This window comes from Platichthys flesus, chromosome 15 (assembly GCF_949316205.1).
Source record: "Platichthys flesus chromosome 15, fPlaFle2.1, whole genome shotgun sequence".
Classification (NCBI taxonomy): Eukaryota; Metazoa; Chordata; class Actinopteri; order Pleuronectiformes; family Pleuronectidae; genus Platichthys; species Platichthys flesus.
The window spans coordinates 6,522,035-6,541,683 of record NC_084959.1 but is presented as its reverse complement, the minus strand read 5'-3'; the positions used below and the strand labels follow the sequence as shown (position 1 = coordinate 6,541,683).

The 19,649-nt window shown below is 45.2% G+C and overlaps 1 protein-coding gene across 1 annotated transcript in view; it reads right to left on the bottom strand.

Moving 5' to 3' along the window:
* The window catches only part of nbeaa (neurobeachin a), an 86,866-nt gene that overhangs the window by 34,687 nt on the left and 32,530 nt on the right, over positions 1-19,649 (bottom strand). The window contains exons 4-13 of the mRNA XM_062406459.1: positions 18,111-18,206; positions 17,781-17,902; positions 14,915-15,041; positions 13,381-13,500; positions 12,352-12,498; positions 8,076-8,273; positions 7,222-7,355; positions 6,312-6,420; positions 5,661-5,813; positions 2,978-3,146 (exon numbers count right to left, since the gene is read on the bottom strand). Of these exons, the coding sequence (XP_062262443.1) occupies positions 2,978-3,146; positions 5,661-5,813; positions 6,312-6,420; positions 7,222-7,355; positions 8,076-8,273; positions 12,352-12,498; positions 13,381-13,500; positions 14,915-15,041; positions 17,781-17,902; positions 18,111-18,206 (1,375 nt within the window). The remainder of the gene's footprint in view (positions 1-2,977; positions 3,147-5,660; positions 5,814-6,311; positions 6,421-7,221; positions 7,356-8,075; positions 8,274-12,351; positions 12,499-13,380; positions 13,501-14,914; positions 15,042-17,780; positions 17,903-18,110; positions 18,207-19,649) is intronic.

Here is a 19,649-nt window from a genome sequence, read left to right as displayed (position 1 = left end):
TCCACAAAGCCAAGTGTGCGTGTTTACATATCTGTCTATTGCCATGCAAATCAATGCCTATAAGACTCTTACTGTATTGTTGATAAGCACACTTCCAAAACCACAACTGCCGCGTCCTTCGCCTTTGAGCCACCATTAAATAGCGTCTGAGGCTAATTGCTACCGTTATCAAAAGGCTCCAAACCCCGGCAGTCGAGCCGCAATATCACCGAACGGCGCAGCAAGCCAGACAGACACTTGATTAGAAATTCTAAAAACTCCCTTGGATGTGCCAATCAAATCCGTCTGTTGCCGTGGCAACGTGGGATGCGGAGAGAGAGAGAGAGAGAGGTGGATTAGAGTGAGAGACCTCTCTGATGTGTGGGGGTGACAGTGTGTGCTGCGGTAACGCAAATCCTCTGCTCGGTACACAAAGGCAGCGGACACATCAATTCTGATTTGACACCGTGTTGTGTTTGGAATAGGATTTGTCATATAACTTCCCCCCCCCCCCGACTAAAAACACTTCAGGTATATCAGGAAGCATGGGCTCGCATTTCAGTTCAACATTTAAAAGTAACCTGATATAAAGGCTTTGTCATTCTGCTACTGGAACAAACACTAATTCAAACATTAGTTATTCACAAGCGAAAACTCTCCAAAAGTTACACAAAAACACAACTTCTCAATCAGGAGCTGCTTTGTCTGTGTCTGTTTTTGTGTGTTTGTGTGTGTGTGTGTGTAGCGTAAATGTCTTTCCTTACTGTCTTTACCTCAGTGGGGAAATGAACTGTACTTTATGCGATTTAACAGAGATGTAATTATCTCACATCACATCACATGAGGGGTTTCTGCAGATTTTTTAAAACCCATTCAGAGCCCTTACAAGTCTTATTGATTATTGACCCTCAGGTCTTCATTAGGCCGTTCTCAGCTTTAAACTAAAGCTGGAATTGATTTGGCGATTTAAAAAAAAAACAGTAGAACTGAAAGCTCTCTGTTTCTGACTGCTCGTGTTCGGATCCATGATCAGGAGGCTAATGATCTCACTTGAATCATTTAACTATGTTGTACAATTAAAACTGAAAAAAAATCAAATCCATTATAATCATCAGAACTTTCCTGAAAGTGGTGACAAACCTTGTGGTTCCTCCAATTGAAAAAACATCCATTGATCATTTTGTGCACAACCCAAAGTCACCTTCTCTGTGACTTACATTTCCCCCAATAATGGAAACACAAAAATGACTGCATCTACCGATTTGCTGCTTTAGTATGTAAATTGTGTCCGATTCTGAAGAACGAATACATTACATCACAGCTAAGATCTGAACGGACTGTACCAACAGCAATCAGGGGGAAATCGTTAACAAGTGCAGGAATGTGATGATTGATTCAGAAATTATACCATAATTAGTATAAAAAATAGCACCGGTATTTGGCTTGAGTGGAGTTAAGATCATGTTGTGCCTGACCTCCTTAATACGTAATGTGAAGGAAGCCAAGAGGGTCCATATTAAAAAGCTGCACCGCTCACACGCTCTGTGTATTAATCAATAGAAGCCTTTCTGCAGTAAGGTCTGTTTTAGGAAGGTCAGTTGCATCTGTGAATTGCACTAATGGAGAGACAGCAGCTCCAAGCTCCAGAGAGCTGCTGACTTAATGAAATCCTAAATCAAGCTGAGTCACTTCAAGTTTATTTGGATTTGTTGTGATATCTCAACGCAACGTTTCTTCCTCTGGCTTCTGCAGCGCTTTTCATCGAAGAGGAAAAAGAAACTCGAGGTAGGATAACGGCTAAAGGTCAGGCTAACATCATTCCAAACACATGTAAACTATAAATATCAAACCACTTCTTCTTTGAAGGGAGCTTGAGCCGATCCCAGTGGATATTGGGCGAGAGGCGTAGATAAACAACCTCAGTTCACACGTCTTTGGACTGCGGGAGGAAGCCGAAGATTTGAACCAACAACCTTCTTCCACTCTAGCATTTGTGCCGGATTTCGACCTTCAGGCCAAAGACATCCATCATCCAACTATCCATTATCTATATTGTTTATCCTTTGAAGGTCGAGCTGGGGTTGGGATTGGGCTGGAGCCAATCCCAGCTGACATTGGGCGAGAGCCTCCGTGCAACCCCCCCCCTCTCCGCCCTCCAGTGTATCACAGCACGGACACACGGAGACAAACAACCATACACACCCACATTCACAATTCAATTAAGCGTCCAGTGGAAAACCCACACAGACACGGGGACAATGTGCAACTCCACACAGGAAGACCTTGGGATTCAAACCATGAACCTCCTCCCTCCTAGCTTAAGCAAACCGCAGCATCGCTGTGCTTCCGAGGTTCAAAGACAGACCAAAAAAATGACAAAGGCAAAATGTAATAACCATCAAAATATGAGAATGATCGCTTTGGAAGAATCTTTCCTGGAATGAGAGAGAGAGAGAGAGAGAGAGAGAGAGAGAGAGAGAGAGAGAGAGAGAGAGAGAGAGAGAGAGAGAGAGAGAGAGAGAGAGAGGTTGAAACCCTGCTGGCTCTCACCTCTGAACACCTGACCAGCCCCTGCAAGCTTGTCAGGTGTTCAGCTTCTCTGTCAGCGTTTTCTAGAGGCTGACATCACCGCTTCACGTTCAGATAAATGCAGCGTTAAAAATACTTTTTTTAGGACTTGTGAAGTGGAGACGGGAGCTGCTCGTGCTTTCTTCTTTTGTGAGTGTTTGAGAGGCTGCTGTGAAAAAAAAAAAACGCTGAGTCACAGAGAGGTTTAAAGAGGAACGAGACGGTAAAGACGGCTCAGGGGAGGGGGGGGGGTGAAAAGATGAGGAGAAGAAAGTGGGTGAATTTAAGAAAAAGGAACAAAAGCAGCCGTGTGTGGATTGCTCTGTGTGACATGTGCATATAGAGTGGTGCTCATTAGGAGACTAGAAGGCTCTCTGTTTTCCTTTCCCCTTCTTCATTTGGTGAAACCGCTGTGCGCTCGTAGACGTACCGAGACCTTTGGGGCTGATTCCGCTGCACTCCAGCGGGTTGATGGCCCAGTAGTAGTACTTCAGAGTGTGCATCAGCTGCAGGACGGTGCCCACGCGGCGGATGGTGGTGTAGATGGTGGCGGTGCCGATGAACTCCGACGACAGGTAGGTGTAGAGGGACAGCTGGACCTGTGTGCACATAAACCATTCAGTTCATCCACACGGGCAAACACAAGAAGACACTTGCAAAAGTCCACAACCCGCCAGACGCTCGCTGGGGAGAGACAAATACTCTTTGTGTGCTCGGGGTGTTCAAACAGGAGCCGGGTTTTACTGTGAAAAGGACAGCCCACGAAGGGATGAAAAAGAAAGTTCCCTCCAGGAAAAGGAACATTTGTTTTCAGGGAAAGGAATCAATTATTTTTGATGTGTCTGTGCCCGAAGCCGTCGAGCATGTGAGGAGCTCCTCGGAAGGCGGCGCTGACATTTAAGGAGGACTGCTCATTTGCTTCTCCCCTCCTTCCCCGCCACCCTCTGTTCCCCGTCCTCCCTCTCTAACCAGTCATCTCCATCGTTCGAGTCTGCGGCACACAGCTCATTACAGTGGCCGCGACGCTCAGGACCGGCCATAACGAGGTGGTTCGATATCGAGCGGACAAGATCAGCCTGACCACAGCGCGTCGCAGCTCATCTGGAAGGGAGAGAACCCTCTGCCGGCTTTCCTCACGTTGCATTTCACGCACTGAGCATGTTTGTTTATCTGCGGGTAAAAAAAGAAACAACCCCCCCCAACCCCCCCCCTGAAAATCCCAGATCCCAGCACAGCAGTTTGGATTGCACCGCTGCACCGGTGCCGTGGCTTATTACCAAACAAGCGTGGCGAAGACAAAGCAGCTCCTTTTATTTTCCATGAGCGAGGGAAAGGACGTGGGAGAGATGAGATTCAGATATACGACTTCTTCAGGTGATTTCATTAAGTCCTGAATACGACCGAGATCGTTCCTGCCCATAATGAAGATGATGATAACACCTGGGAAGTGGAAACATTTTTAAACGACTGAGCGAGAGACAGGAAAGAACGAGAGAAGGATTTTTTGTGCGACGCTGCTCGGTACATTTACTCTGTTTGTCGTGTTCTCATTATTACACTGTTGTAATTGCCTCGTCTGTTCGAGCACTGAATGCAGGTGAGAGACTCAGACTAATGATTGTAGAGCGCTTTGCTCTATAATATTGACTTAGACAAATCTTTCTGCCACTTCCCGATGTAAGTGGGGAGAACATAAAATAAGATGGCGTCCCTCGAGGAGATACACATTGGGTTAATGTTAAGATAAAGACAGAAATAAGTGGTGTGTCAGAGCCTTAAAAGACACATCATGTAAATGTGGTTAGAGCTCGGGGCCCGGTCATAGAGCTCTTCTTCAAAACTCTCGCCCTGATGATGAGGACATGCACAACCGGGTAGTAAAGAGCAAGTATACTCCGAGCCTGAAAGGTGGAGCGCATGCAGCAGTTGGGACAGTTTCACAGCGACTGACTCTCACTCCTTTTCCTTTTCTCTCCAGCAGCTGTTCACTCGCATCTCTTTCCACCTCGACTGATGGCGCACCATCAGGATCGGCAGCACCGCGCCCGAGAGCCAAATGGCGTCCCGAGGTCAGAGGTGGAAGGGAGGCATGGGAAGTCAGGGAGTTTTTGGGAAAATAAAGGAGGCAGAAGCTGATTTGTCCTGTGGGAGTGCCAGGAATACTCACTCATCTAGTTCAGAGTGAGAGGGAGAAGAAGAAGCACCCGTCTCATCTCGTCTCATCATGTCCCGCGGCCGCTTCCAATGTCACTGTTCTCTCTTTGTTCGCTTCGATCGTTGTGTTTTGTTCTTTCCACGCATGACGTGCCAGCTCCTGCTTCGGCAAACTCCTTTATTGTGTTATTGTAAAGGGCAATGGCCACTAAGATGTCAGGCGCTCTTCCCTCTTTGTTTTAAAGGGGACATATTATGCCCATTTTGGTCAAAATACCACAAGGATCATTTAAAACAGCACCTTTTTACCCTGTCTAGAACAGCCCTCCTCAGATTGACCTGTTTGGAGTGCCCCGCCCCCCTCAGCCCCCGGTGAGCCTGGCTGCGAGAGCCCCAGCTCCCCAGCGCAGCCCCGCAGTGGGAGCAGTGGGAGCATTGGGAGCTTGAGCTGGCGCAGCAGCAGCATCCTTCCACACTGTTGAGTCAACGTTTAGAGGTGTCCCGGGGGTCCCTTGTTTATGCAGCCACTTAAGTATCTCGCAAGCTAACCAGGCCGGTGGAGCCCGGCTAGCGTTAGCTCGCTCGTCCAAGGCCATGTAGCGAGACTCCCTACATGGGCATGGTGTGACTATGACGTTTATTCTGGTCGTAATCCCATTCGATGCACTCTAGCTTGTTTCTGACATAGAGGAACCACAACAAATAGTAATATAACAAAAAGTTAACGTGTAGAAGCACTACAAAAGTGGAATGTTCATGATATGTCCCCCTTTAATGTCGCTTGCTCGTCTCGATTTTACTGATTAAAACATTCTCGTTTGCTTTTTTTCCGAATTTATTCTCTAATTCAGAACTTGATCACCCCTTCTTTTTTTTCGCAGCAGCAAGGTCATGAAAACACACATAGGCACTGCTGATAGACACACACACACACACACAAACGCATATAATAAACAGACCTTGGCAGGGGTGTGTATCCAGATGGCAGCGTTGAACAGGACATGGTCACAGAGCTGTTTGAGGAGCGGCGCTCCGTGAGGTAAACCATCCAGATACTTGGCGAAGGACAGGAACTGTTCCAGTACGGCCCTGGTGATGTGGACTCGGGACGACTGGACAAAGGACAGAGAGGACGAGATGTGACGATCACATTCGGGGAGATCAACACACATCAGGTTTAATTAAATCGTAATTCGTTATAATTTAATTAAGTCGGGCGATGCTGACAAGCTACAGTGAAGCCAGTGTTACATTCAATCAAACTGCCACTGCTGCACAACCTTAAGAGCCTTATGTGCAAAAATGCCAAAGGTGTCAAGTAATTAATTTACACCAGCAACCAACATGTGCAGGATGTGATAAATATTAATGGGATCACTGTCTTTTTCTTCCCACAACTTTTTTTTTTACACAGATTGCTGATACTTAAAAAATAACATCATTTTGAGTTGTGCAGGAACGCATATACAACGAATGTGTGCTAAGTATAAGCAGTACCCTATATAGAAAAAAGGAGTGTAGTTCTATAAGAATACTAAAACAAGGCTTCTTACTTTATTCAACAAATAAACTTAACATGTAAACAAACTCCTCATTGGCTTCTCACTGACCTTCTCAAGCAGGTATCCAATCACCAGGAAGCCCTTCCCTCCCAGCATCTGCTCCTGCATGGCCACGGAGCTCTTCAACAGCTCCACCAGGAACGCCAGCAGAGTGGCACTGCAACACACACACACACACACACACACACACACACACACACACACACACACACACAGGACACACACAGTACACATGTCAGTAATGCAGCCTGGATTACTCTGATGGATTTCTACATGTTCTCTTTATTGGAGAGTCTGATAACATCCCCTCCGTGTTTTGCTTTCCTCTCCACCATTTCCTATCATCCGTTTATTTTAGCAGTTGTTTCTTCTTGTTGTTGGCCCGATGATTTGAGACAAATAGTCGGACTGCAGTGCACGTGACACTAACTGATATGTAACTGCATTAAGCTTCACATGCTACAGACACATCTGGAGGATCTTAGGTCACAGACATTAAGAATATTAAAAGCCCTACGACAACTGTCACACACATTAACGTTAAAAATAAGATTAGAGACACAACCTGCCGCTTATTTGATTGACCCATCATTTATCATGATGTGATATGACTCATGTTTTGATGACGTCATTAAGTAAATGAAGTAAGTCATTAAGTCAAAGCCAAATCTTATAGACTTATTGGTAATAGCATTACAAAAATTGCTGCCATAAACAAGTGGCTTGTCCTTGTCCATCATATAAAAGTGTCCATGCATATGGGGCATGGAAATCAGCTTTTCATTTACTAATATTGCTTATGGTCATTTCCTGTACAGTTACTTTCTCGGTCCGTTTAAGGATCAGCTGCAGTAGATGTTCCACAGTAAACAAACACTCCTGCCTATTTGGATGTTTATTGTTCTAATGTTAAAAACTATTTACAGTGTCTGTATCCCCTCCTCTGCACATCACTCACCAGACTGACGTGTCCACACTGCAGTCGTTGAGCTGCTTGTAGTCCAGCTGAGCAAAGAGAGGGAACAGGACCTGGATGCCTCCTATGGAGTGGATGGCACTGTGGATGGAGTGGGTAACAATGGCCTTCACGTCCTGTGGGGGGGGGGGGGGGGGCAGGAATGAGCTGTTAGCGGGTGACATGCTGTTTTTGTTGTTTATCCTTTTGCGTTGTCCATTAGCTTCCTCCTGTTATTCATCAGATTCAGGTTTTAATACTCTGAAAAACGCCTCATCTTCTCGTTGCGGTATTGCAATGTCAGAGCAGTTTCTTTTCTGAGAGAGAAATATGTAAATCGTATAATTTTCAAAGGCTTGTATAAATGTAGACAACAAAAAGAAACATTTCCATTTTACTCACAATGGCTGCCTCATGCTGCCTTGACTGAGATGAACCGACACACAAAACTATGATTGTGCAGCACCATCGAACTTGCATAACAATATATTGTAAACACACTGTGACTCCCTTTCTGCCTTTGTGATTGTGAATTACAGTAACTACGGCCCTGAATTGCTGCTGCACTTTCCTCACACTGAACATAGAACTGTTAGAAGCTGACACACAAACAACCACCATTAGTGAAGCAGAGCCCCCCCCCCCCCCCCAACCCTAATGATGGCTTAGATTCAACTGCAGCCAGCGTCTCCTGTGAACTCTCATGGGGTGCACGTCGGCCTGTGAGGAACTAGCCGGATTAATCAGATGATCGTTCATGTGTGAATTGTGTGCTGAGATGTGGGCGGGGACTGGGAGCTCTGGGAGCGAGGCAGTGGTGAACGAACGGCCAATCAGAGGAGCAGAGCCGCACCGACCTGTAGCATGAGCGCGTGCGGCGAGTGGACGAAGATGGAGGCGTTCTCCCTCGGCGAGGACTCCAGGCACAGCTGGGCGTCCGTGGCCTTGGCGTTGTAGGTGAAGGAGATGGAGTTGGCCAGCTTGCTGTCGTACAGCACCTGCTTGTGGTGCTCGGCCAGGTGGATGTCGCTCTCGGACTTGAACTTGAAGGTGCTCTGCGGCGACAAAGACAGAAGAAGCAGTGAGAAAGAACTCGGAGTCAACGGGACAGTGCGAGTGTGCACGTTCGACACCCCCCCCGAAAAAGGAGAGGGCTTAATTGCAGCATGTGTCCTGTGTAAACAACACAGCATTAGCTTAATGAACACAGCGCTAACCGGGGCACTAATTCAATTAGGCCTGAATAAGAGATGGAGAGGGGGAGCGGATGTGTGGGAGAGAAACACTCAGAGCTCCAAATTTATCTTCTCTCTTTGTAGTCGAACGACAGAAAACACACAAAGGAGCTCAGACACACACTGACACGTCGGCGTGATTCCACTTCTTTGTATAACATTACAATTTTACTGCATATATCCAAAAAATAAGTACTTTCCCCGGGAGCTGCTGAGCCTTTATCCAGTTGATATCTTATTAAAGACATTGGGTCTTATCATGACTTATTATCTTAAGAGGATATTAGTTCCTTCTATGGTGAAATCCAACGAACAAATTGGGCTGAAACAATTGTGGGACTTGTTTAAACAAGTGCAGACGGCTTTTTGGCTATCTTTAATAAAAAAAAAAAAAAAAGATGTTGTAGAAATATAAGTGTGATTGTGCCTCTATGCCTAAATCTGTCTGTCTGCACAGGTCTGTGGATCCACCTTTCCCTGCAGCAGGGCTCACAGGCACATGAGGTGACTGGCCGGTGAGTTTCTCCTTTGCCCCGGTTTGCAGCAGCTCCAGGCGAGGTGGGCTCCCCCCTCTCATACGTGAGGGTCCCCGGGCGGCCTCCCTCTGCCTGACTGCGCAGGAAAAGCCCCGGGCTGCTCACAGACCTGCAGGCCTGTCTCGTTTGAAACCTTTCATCTGAGGTCTACTGTACAAAAAATGTGCCCTAAGCAGTTTAAACCATGCAGAACTCAATTTCACACTGAAGCAAAGAGCACAATGGAGCCGTCTGAAGAAAAGAGCCTCTCTGTGGCGTTAACATCCTTATCGCTGACCGAGGGCTGAACACCAGTCGAGTGTTTTCTTGCATCGTCTCACACTTAACTTTTTCCATTTCCCTGTAGAGAATAATAGCCTGTGTGTCTGAAACACACGTTCCACACACACACACCTACACACACATATTCCAGTAATTCATGGTTTTTACAAAGAACATGTTGTGAAAGTTTGTATTTCCAGACCCAAGGACAAATCTATTTAGTAAAATTCAACAGCTGATGACCCTGTGTTGAAAAGCTTATCTGTTGAGCAGATTAATAAAGTATCCATCTATCTATCTATCTTATATCAATTAAAGGGGAACTGTTAATACTGCAGCCATGTGCAGGGGCAATAAATCACAAACACAAATAAATTGCTCCTCGGTTTATCGAGAAGGTTAGTGGGCCCCCGGCGAGAAAAAAAAAAAGTACTGAATAGCCTGAATGTAAAATTAATACGCTTATTAAGATGCACATTTTTTTGCAGCGTAAGCCTGTTTATTATTGTGGGGCATTTATTTAAGTGTGTGTGTATGTGTGTGTGTGTGAGTGTGTGCTAAGCAATGGAGGCAGGTAGCTCAAAGTGTGAAAGAGCTTTGCTGACTCTTTAAAGTTCCGTATTAAGAGACGTATGGAGGCATTCGATGAGCAGCGGGAGAAACATGCAAGCCAACAAGCGTGATTTTTTATTTTATTTTTTTAAATATGTAAATCTTCACACGGCTGTGATTTAGCACACGTGTCCCTCGCCCGGTCCCACAAAGAGGAATGAAAGCGACAACTCCCGCCCGCCTCGTACCTGACAGCTGCAGATACGGCTCTGGCCTGCGGAGATAACAACACACTCACGTCTCCTCCGGTCGGCTCAGCCGGTGCCTCTCTGTGCACAAGATCTCAAATTGATCAAAGAATAAGTAAACAATACAAAAAAATCCCTCCCGAGGCATTTGAGGCCGTCTTTCAGGACAGTTGAAAACATGCCGCTCAGTAGCGAAGAGGCTGAATACTAAGAAAACGCACAAAAAAATACTCCTGTGATGACAAATACATGCACGTGTCCAGATCGACTGACATGGCTCATCTGGACGAAGAGCGAAACACCCTTCAGCAACGTGTGAGTGACAGAAGATACACAAAACACACATACAAGCCCCCCCAAAAAAATAAAAAACTGCTGCCGCTTCCTTCGCCCACACACAGAAAAACAAGATGTTATGTTCCATCGTCTTCTTTCATTACGCGAGCGAGGAAGTGCTGAAGTGCGCACACGTCCAGATATTGGGTACACACATCGTGCCATGTGCCACCCTGTGTCACGTCGAGCGAGCAGACCTTGAACAACCTCTCTGTGCTGAAGGCTTGTTTAGCAGAGCGAGCAGAGCGGCTGTCTGCTTCTCTGCTCCTCGTTATTGAACAGCATCCCTGACAGTGGCTGAGACCAAAAGGCCTTATATATATATATATATATATATATATATAGCTACACACACACACACACACACACAGTTTTCCCGAATAGGAGCTTTCATATACACACATCATCATCTGGCCTACATTTGCATTAAACCGGGAAAAGTGTGAGGCACAAGTAGAGTTTCTCTTGCGCTCGACCAGAATAAACCTGCGCACTCATCATTACAATACCAGTGCTGAGGCCCGGGGCTCTGAAACGACCGAGCCGGTTAATGGTCTCCTCCGGGCGACCGAGACGCCCATTCTGCGGCGTGCGGAGAGCCAATCATTTGACTGATCGGCCTCAAGAAACCGCAGGCTGTGACTGACAGAGGAATCAGTATCTGTGGCAAATCGCGAGCATGTGATCATTACCAGGAACAAGTGAGGACTCTGGTCTGTAACACGGCTTGTGTGTTATATGACGTAAGAGAGAGTTTGAGGAGAAAGGGGATGTTTGTATGATATATAGAAACATTTAAATATATACAGGGTTCATACACATTTTGACAATGACATTTCAATAACTTTAAACCAAATTCCAATGACCCAACATTTTGTGAAATCTTGGTGTATACGCGAAAAAGTGACAAAATGTAGTATTTAAATTAACAATGAGAATCCCCAAGCATACAGTATACCTTAAATGACACAAAATCAAGTATGCCTGCTTATATTTTGAGCGTATTTCTTTAAAAGCACATGTCACATCCAGGCCTGGAAAAAAACATTTTCATGACTTCTCCAGGTTTTTCAGGACAGTAGGAACCCTGTATATATATCTATACTCTGCACGCTGTCAGAATGTTTCTCCATTAGTGTTATCAGGTCTTGGTAATTAAAGTAAATTCAGTATAAAACCCACTGAGGAGCTGTTGAAGTCCCAGCGGCCGTGTGCAGACACCAGCAGCCTCCGGTGTCACTGCGGTGTCACGGTGCTGAAATCTAGACGGTTCTGGACACCTCGGTAAACAAGTGTCCCGAAGCGCCGGGGCAGCCAGAGCAAGAGGCAGAAGGCTGGCAAGGTGCTGCAGCATCTCAGCTGTCAAGGCCAAAAGGCAGGGCTGGTGAATTCTAAAGTTATCAGTGCTCAACACCCGACACCATTAGGACTCATTTGAATAGTTATAACCCCAGGAACACAACATTCAAAAGTCTGGGCTGGCGGTGTAAAGGCAAAATTCACAAAACTGCCAGGTTCCAAACATCAAGTGGCCATTTCCCCGGAGATGTGCAGTGATAGTTCTTTATTCTCGATGTGCCATATCCGTGTTTTTGTTAATTTGCAGGGATGCATTTCCACACAATGACTGTGAACTTAACAAAACAGTTGAATTGGCATTAACAACAGCCCTAAATTGGAAATGACTGCAGTCAAGCCCCGGTCAGATCACAGCATGTCTCTCTCCTGCACAGAATTACGAGATGATCGGCCGCAGAGAGTTTCAGGACCTGGCTCTGCCTCTCTCAAAAATAAAAAGCCTCACTGCACCTGTTCGTTTTCAACAAGCCTTGGCTCTGGACAAATGAAAACATTTAAAACTGCTCCATTGAGGCAATGGGGTTTACGTGAGCAGCGGAGTTTTGCTTCATACATCCATACATTTCCGAGGAGCTACGTCTACAAACAGAGGGTTGAGCGTCTCACCTTGTATCCCGGGCCGAGCTGGTGAATGGCAAAGATCTGAGCTGGATTCAGGGCCTCGCTGAAAACGTAGATGGCTCCCAGCTGCCCACAAAACACCCTGTTAGCGTCCGCCGTCTCCGAGGAACCCAGGAAACACTTGTCGTAGCTCTGGGAGAAGACAGTCAGGGAAAAAGTTAAGTATCGTGTCAGAATTTCCAACTTTTCAGAGCATGAATTTGTTTTACAAATGATTACACTGTTTATCTCAAGTTCAAAATTTAAATGAATTCTAACTTTGCTGAACCTGTAAACTTTTAAATGCTTTGTTTAAAGTTTGTTTATCTTCGCATTTCAGGAGTCACTTAATTCTTCATCTTCCATCTCGGCTCATTTCAGTTCACGGCGCTCTGCAGTGATGAGCACAGTGGACGGTGATGAGCTCCTGATAGCTGCTGCTGCTTCTTCTTTTTAATGGCTCTTTACTTCTATGCCCATCACTTCCTACTATCGTCTTCGTGTCCTCTTGCAGTTCATCTACTCCGTCCCTCTGGTGCCCTTCATCACTCTGAGATCCTCACTCATCTGCTTCTTCAAAGTTCTAATCATGAGCCTGATATCCTGACAGCATCTGTTCTTTCACCTTCACTTGTTCTTACATTTTCCCTTCTCACTTGTCTTTTGCTGAGCCATGTGAGACATATTTTTACCCAAGGTCGAGGAATTCCTTACAGAGAACAACACACAGCCTTCAGTAATTGCAGTGAAGCAAAGAGCCAGGAAGTGTAATGAATGCTGCCACTGAGAGGTCGGGCTAACTGTCCCCTGCTAAACGGGAAAGTGGCAAGTTGGAGTTAGCAGGAGAGCAGTGCTGGAGGGGGGGGGGGGGGGGGGGGGCAAGGGCAAACTTGGCCCGGCTGACGGACGTAGAGGACAAACCTCAAAATGTTTGCCAGTGTCACAGTAGGAGGGGGGGGTGAGTAAAGGCAGAGTAAACCTGGATTTCTGAGGCTGGCGCAGCGGCTTTATTTTTATTGATTATTTTATACTTACATCATTGGTGTTGACGTGCCAGGCCATGTCCCCATAGGAGACCAGTTGACCGTTAACGTAGCAACGAATCTCCGAGTTCCTCCAGCGGTTGTAGATGTGCACGATGCTGATCATGTACCACTGGAGAAAAAAGACACAACATATTCAAAAATATGAAATCTCGACAAAACTAGAAACACTGAACTGCAGTGGCATGTCTCCCCTCACCATTGCAGTTTCCAAGTATATATTTGTATCCACTTTTTGCCCCCAGATTCCTATAAGGTCACTGTGACCTTTGACTACTGAAATGTAATTTCTTTATCTTTGAGTACAAGTGAAAATTCCCTCAAGCAGTCCAGAGCTATGGCGCAGAGGCTTAAAAAATAATTCTCATGATTGTTTACACTTTAAGCTATTTTCATTTAAACATTATAAGTAGGAGTTTCTCTTCAAAGCAGTTGTTTTATATTGATTGATGTATTTATTAAGCAGACAGTGCTGCTACTGATTTAAATGATCCTATTTTAAAATCATTTTATTTTCCCTTTCCTTGTGTGTTTTCCACGTGTCTTTCATCCCCCCCCCCCCCAATCTACATCTCTTTAACCCTGTTTGATGTTCAGATGCACATTATTTAGCACATCGTCACGGTAGGCGGCCAAATCTAGTGAAGTGACAAGACTAATGTTAGAAAAACTCGTTAAAGCCTGCGGTGAGTCAAATGTTATTAAATAAACAACAATTACTGAAGTACACAGAGAGTGGCCTCCTGCTGTGCGCTAATTATTTTAGAGCTTTTTTTGTCAACTAACATGTTTTGCTTTCAAATTTGTGTCGTAACCACAACAAAATGGGTCCCTCTAAACACTGATTGTAGTGTTTCACTTAGGTCCTCTTCCAAAGCTCATCTACTAACATCCAGGTCCATTAATAGTGTGCATGTGAGGATGTGTGTGTTTATTATAGAGCATCTTTTCCTGGTTCCCTGGAGGGAGCCCTGAAGTGCAAGGGAGACTGTTTCGGAGGAGACGTATATAATCTAGAAGTTTGCAGGTGCACACATACAGTATCTGGGGATTTGGACACCGTCACGCTCACATGCTCACACACACATTAACACGTGCACAGTGCGTGCAAAAAGGCTATGAGACATGGTGACTTATAAATTGATCAAATGAAACCACTGGGAACGTTGTTAGGCAGTTCAGAGATTCCACTGGGTCAGCAAATACACGGGGGGGCCATCATCAAATGAATGTGTGCGTGTGTGTTTATGTGTGCATGCAAGAGCGCGCATGTGTGTGTGTGTGCAGGGCCGTAGCAAACTGCTGATGGTGCGTTCGAGGGGCAGTGTTTAGGTCTTAATTGACAGACCTTATCTAGACTCAATAACACTCCTAGTGAGAGACACAAGCAGGGAACAGCCACATGATCCTGAGGCCGTCTCATCTCACAAGAGGGAAACCATAAAGAAACTCTGCGCAAACTTAAAATTGAGTTGTTTGTTTGTTCCTGTGTGTGTGTGTGTGTGTGTGTGTGTGTGTTTTCTTACCTTGCGGGGCTGGAAATCATATTTCACACAGTGCTGAAAGCCTTTTCCCTTCGATTTCAACGATGTCACGATGAGACAGTTTCCCACAAAGTGAGCGGAGTAACCGATTCCTTTGCTGGTGCGAAAACTGTAGTGGGGGGGAGGAATCAGAGGGGAGTTCCAGTTGATTTATTCTGTTATCATTTCAAGATCCGTGGTTTGAAAATAAAAGACAGCTCTTAATTAAAACTAATTATGATGCTTCTAAACCAACGCTGCATGATTTGAACTTCTTTGCAGATTTGTGGTGTCTCAGTAGATTTTAGTGAGAGTGAACAAAATGAATTTTTTCTTTTGATATTCCTTAACATTTGTCGAATTAAGTTGGACAACATGGTCGGGTTGGATTTGTCATGGAGGCTTTATTGCAAATAATATCTGTAACGTATTGCACTAGAGCTCATAACTCCACCGAGGCCACACAACCCTACACATGACATCTTCTGCTTATTAAAGGAATAAAACAGAAGAGAGGAAGATGCATGACAACACACAAAACACAACACACAAACAATATTATGAAACAGTGGAAAATCGAGATCTGTGCTTTAATCTCTGTAAAATTTAAGATTTCTCACACACTTATAAATATCAGTCCACTAAATGTCCTGGATCAGATTCTGGATCAGATCCCTTTTATTTGCATCAATACCAGAATGTATTGAGTTCTAATCCTGCAAACTAGTCCACTTACAACCTGCTGCAACAATCTCCATTTTTGGATCAAATAATTCCTGAAGAAACCTTGCCCACCGAAATACAAGCAGGACACATTTCACTCCTCCCACGCATCACATCGCTCCAGCCAACAGCAGGCACAGAAAGCAAGAGAGTATGAAGGCCTCTCTCAGCACCAGGGGTTCCAGCTCAGAGGTTCATGAGAAACGCAGCTAATCTCTTTCACTCCATTTTTTTCCCCCTCAGAGTTTCTCTTCCCACACATGTACCCTCCACGTAGAAGCCCGGTCTCACCGCGAGGCTATTTCATGAAACAACAAGTCCCACTTCACTTCTGCACTCGGCCCAGAGGGATCACACACGTAGCAGGAGGAGGACGCCGACATAAATCCCTCCAAAGTGAATCCCAGATATATACATTGGGGCGGGGGGGGGGGTGTTATCGGGGCCCTCGTGCAGCAGCGGAGGCCGGTATCAGACAGGCGGCTGGAGTAGCAGCTGTGGGAGGATGATAAGACCCGGGCCGGAGGAGACGAGGGGCAGCCTCCCTCGCTCGCTCCTTGCTTCCTGTGACAACCTGACAAATGGTCCCTGAGGAAACAGGTTCACATCCTGACGCTTTCCCCCGATTACAGCTCGTCTCTGTGATGTTATCCAGAGAATATATGGATGTATGACATCCTTCCTGTAGATGACTTGCTCCTTGATTCATTAGCAGGGGGGGGGGGGAGAATAATGAATCAGTTTGACCCTGCGAGAGGCAAAGGGAGTGCGGCGCTGCTGGTTAGCGTCACAGAGTGAAGAGGTGGAGGGAAGAGAGGACTAACAGGAGTTCAATTAAATGAAAGGTCAAAGCTAATGAGGCGTCATTGTGGCTAACGGCTTGCACTTACAATGCTAACGTGGTGGCCGGCGAGGGCGAGAGCTGTAGGACGAGCGGAGACGTCCAACACCGGGGGGGGGGGGGGGCTCATCGTGGAGTGGCCTGACATTTAAAGTTCTGTTCTAATTCATTATCTGTTCATCTAGTTTCTTTCTGTGTCACTCAGTCGCGAATGATTATCATCTGCAGTGTTTGAGTAGAGAATGGAAATGATGCCGTGGATGTGGTGGAGGAAGAAGAGGGAGGAAAGGTTTCAGGAAACTATTTGTTTTTAATTTCTGTAGAGGAAGAATCATTTTTTATACTAGGAAGACTTATGAGTGATTGGTGAAATGCCAACACAATTAACTTTTTAATTTGGTAGTGCACAAATGCAATATTTGCTGTAGCTGAATTGCTTGTTGGCTTGGTTTACTGTTGAAATATTGTTGAGTATACCGTTTGTAAAAAAACTGACAAAAAGTCAAATTTGTATTTATTTAAATACATAACGTATAAACTAATAAAATAATTTGATTATCAATATTAAAACCCTTTCTGACAAAGATATCTAATTGAAGCTTGATATTATGTTTAACCAATAACTATATTTTAAATAAGTAGAAATAAAAAGAAAAGACAAATACAAACAACTAAATATTTAAACATTTTTATGTAAAATAAAACATAAACGCAGATCCCAAAATGAAAGGCTCATATCAGCTGATTTTATCTATCAGCAGATAAATCGGTCAAGCTCTCGTACATTAAATCTCTTTGGATTTCTAAGTGTTGGTTAAACAAAAACAAGCAATTCCACCTCATCACTCCTCAATTAGAGAAACCGTCTCAACCGAATGTTCGATTAGCGACCTCGCACCTTTGTTGACGGCTAATGTGGCAGATTACGAGGCCGGTGCAGAGTCTGTCTGTGGCCGAGTGCTTTCTCTCTCTGTGATTAAGTGCAGCTCCTTCAACCTGCGTCATGTTCACTTCAGTTAGTTTCTTCTTACTTTCACCAGAGAGGAGTGCTGACAGGGAAGAAACCAGGAGGCACCAAAGCCTCTATAACTTCTCCTCTGATTCTGAAGGTCTTTTTGTTGTTGGTTTTAAGCACAGATTTTAATAAAAAAAATTTGAATAAAACATTGAATAAAGCCAATGGGTAAAAGATGAAATAAAAGATTCCCGACCATTATTAGAAATACTCTTATGGAGCTGAAGCGAATACGAATGTTCTCAGTTTTTCCATCCCGTTCAATCTGGGCGACTAGTGTTCCTACTCACCAATAGAGGTACGGTTTGTCTTTATCCACGTTGATGTTGTTGAGTGGATCCTGCCTGAACCAGGTGTTGATGGTGAAGCCGTTCTGGTAAGGCCATTTGGCAATTGGTGGCAATGCTATGGCCTGGAGAGAGGAAGGGTACACACGTGAGAGCAGCTCTAAACAGCGATCATTATGTCACTCTTTTTGTCATTACTTCTTTTCCTCAACTCCTCATGCTGAGTAAAAACCTAATTAACATGTGTTGGGGGGGGAAAATGCAATATCTAGCAATGTGAGGGCTGAATTTGGTTCAGGTGTGTTTGGTGTGTTTTTCATTGGTCAGTCTCACCGCTGCACTGCGTCCTGGGAAATTGAAGAAGGTATCAGGACCGTGTCTCTGAGGCATCTGGTTCAACACCGACAAGAGCTTGATCGCGTGTCTGGGCTGCAGGAGAGGAGAGGGTGAGGAGAGGGAGAGGGAGAGGGAGAGGGAGAGGGACAGGGAGAGGGAGAGGGAGAGGGAGAGGGAGAGGGAGAGGGAGAGGGAGAGGAGAGGAGAGGAGGGGAGGAAAAAAGAAAGCGATCACTGTTATCATGTGACAAATGCCGCATATCAGAGGCACAGGGGAGAAAATCGGTTGAAGAAAAAACACCTAATGTGACATCACATCTCAACCACAACCCCGGTGGATCAATATCTCTTCAATCACCTCGGCCCTCCCCTGACAACACCTCATCAATACCATGGCAACCCTGTATTGATCTGTCTCTGGAGAGGGCAGCCGGGGGAGGAATTGGAAAAGACAGGGAAACAGGGGCGAGGTGGATGAGGCGGCGAGGACTATTGGACAGCGGCGGTATGGAGAGAGGGCTGAAGGGACGGATGATGGTCTCGCTGTGGACCACTGAGCGGTGACCAGGGGTTGTTGATGGCGGTTGTCCCGGAGCCGGAGCCCGGGGGGGAGATTGAGAGGGAACGAGGGCGTATTGACTCAGCAGCTGCACAAGCCCGGAGAGGGCAGGGAGAGCAGAGCAGAAAGTTTAGTCACTCGAAACCATCCTAAATATCACCGCCCTGTTTTGAAACATCTACTTTGACAGAACTAGTGACAAGAGGCTGAGCATATCAACAAACTGCTGGGGGGCAGTTAAGATGCCGATGACAAGAAGCCCTGCAGGCGGAATACAAACCAAGCAACACGTCTCAAATCCAGATTTCATCTCTTTAACAGGTACTAAAGTGAAGATGGTGTTGTAGCTCTACAAGTCAGCAACAGCACAGCCTACTACCCCTTCTATTCAGTCAGCAATAACAATAGCTACTCCTACTTCTACTTCTACTACTACTACTACCACTAATATTAATAATAGTATTAAACTATAGTTACAAAGTCCTTAATGAGGGTAGAAACTAGCAAAAATAGCAAATAAAACTAGGAAGAATTAAATCCAATCAAATGAACCTCAGATAAGAACCCAAAGAAAAAAGGGTGAACCAGCAAAGTACATCTGTCCAACCGCTACTGACAACAAACTACAGACAAATAACCAAACTAGAATGATTGCATACCTCCACCAAGGAGTCCCCTAATGAAACATTTAAAAATCACTAGATTCCGATTATTACTTGGATCCGCACAACGAAATCTGAAATATCAGTTCCCTGAATTATTCTTTGAGAAATCAACAAACATGTTGAAAAACAGCCTCTCTTGGAATGTCAAAGTCAATGCTGCTGGATCCAACCCCAGATCCGTATTCGCGCCAAAATTGTTTTGGCTCTTTCCTGATTCATTCCACATCCTCCCGTATAAACGTAAATGAAAACATAACCTCCTCTGTGAATTAAGCAACATCTAGTTGATATGGAAATAGGTATTACTGCCTA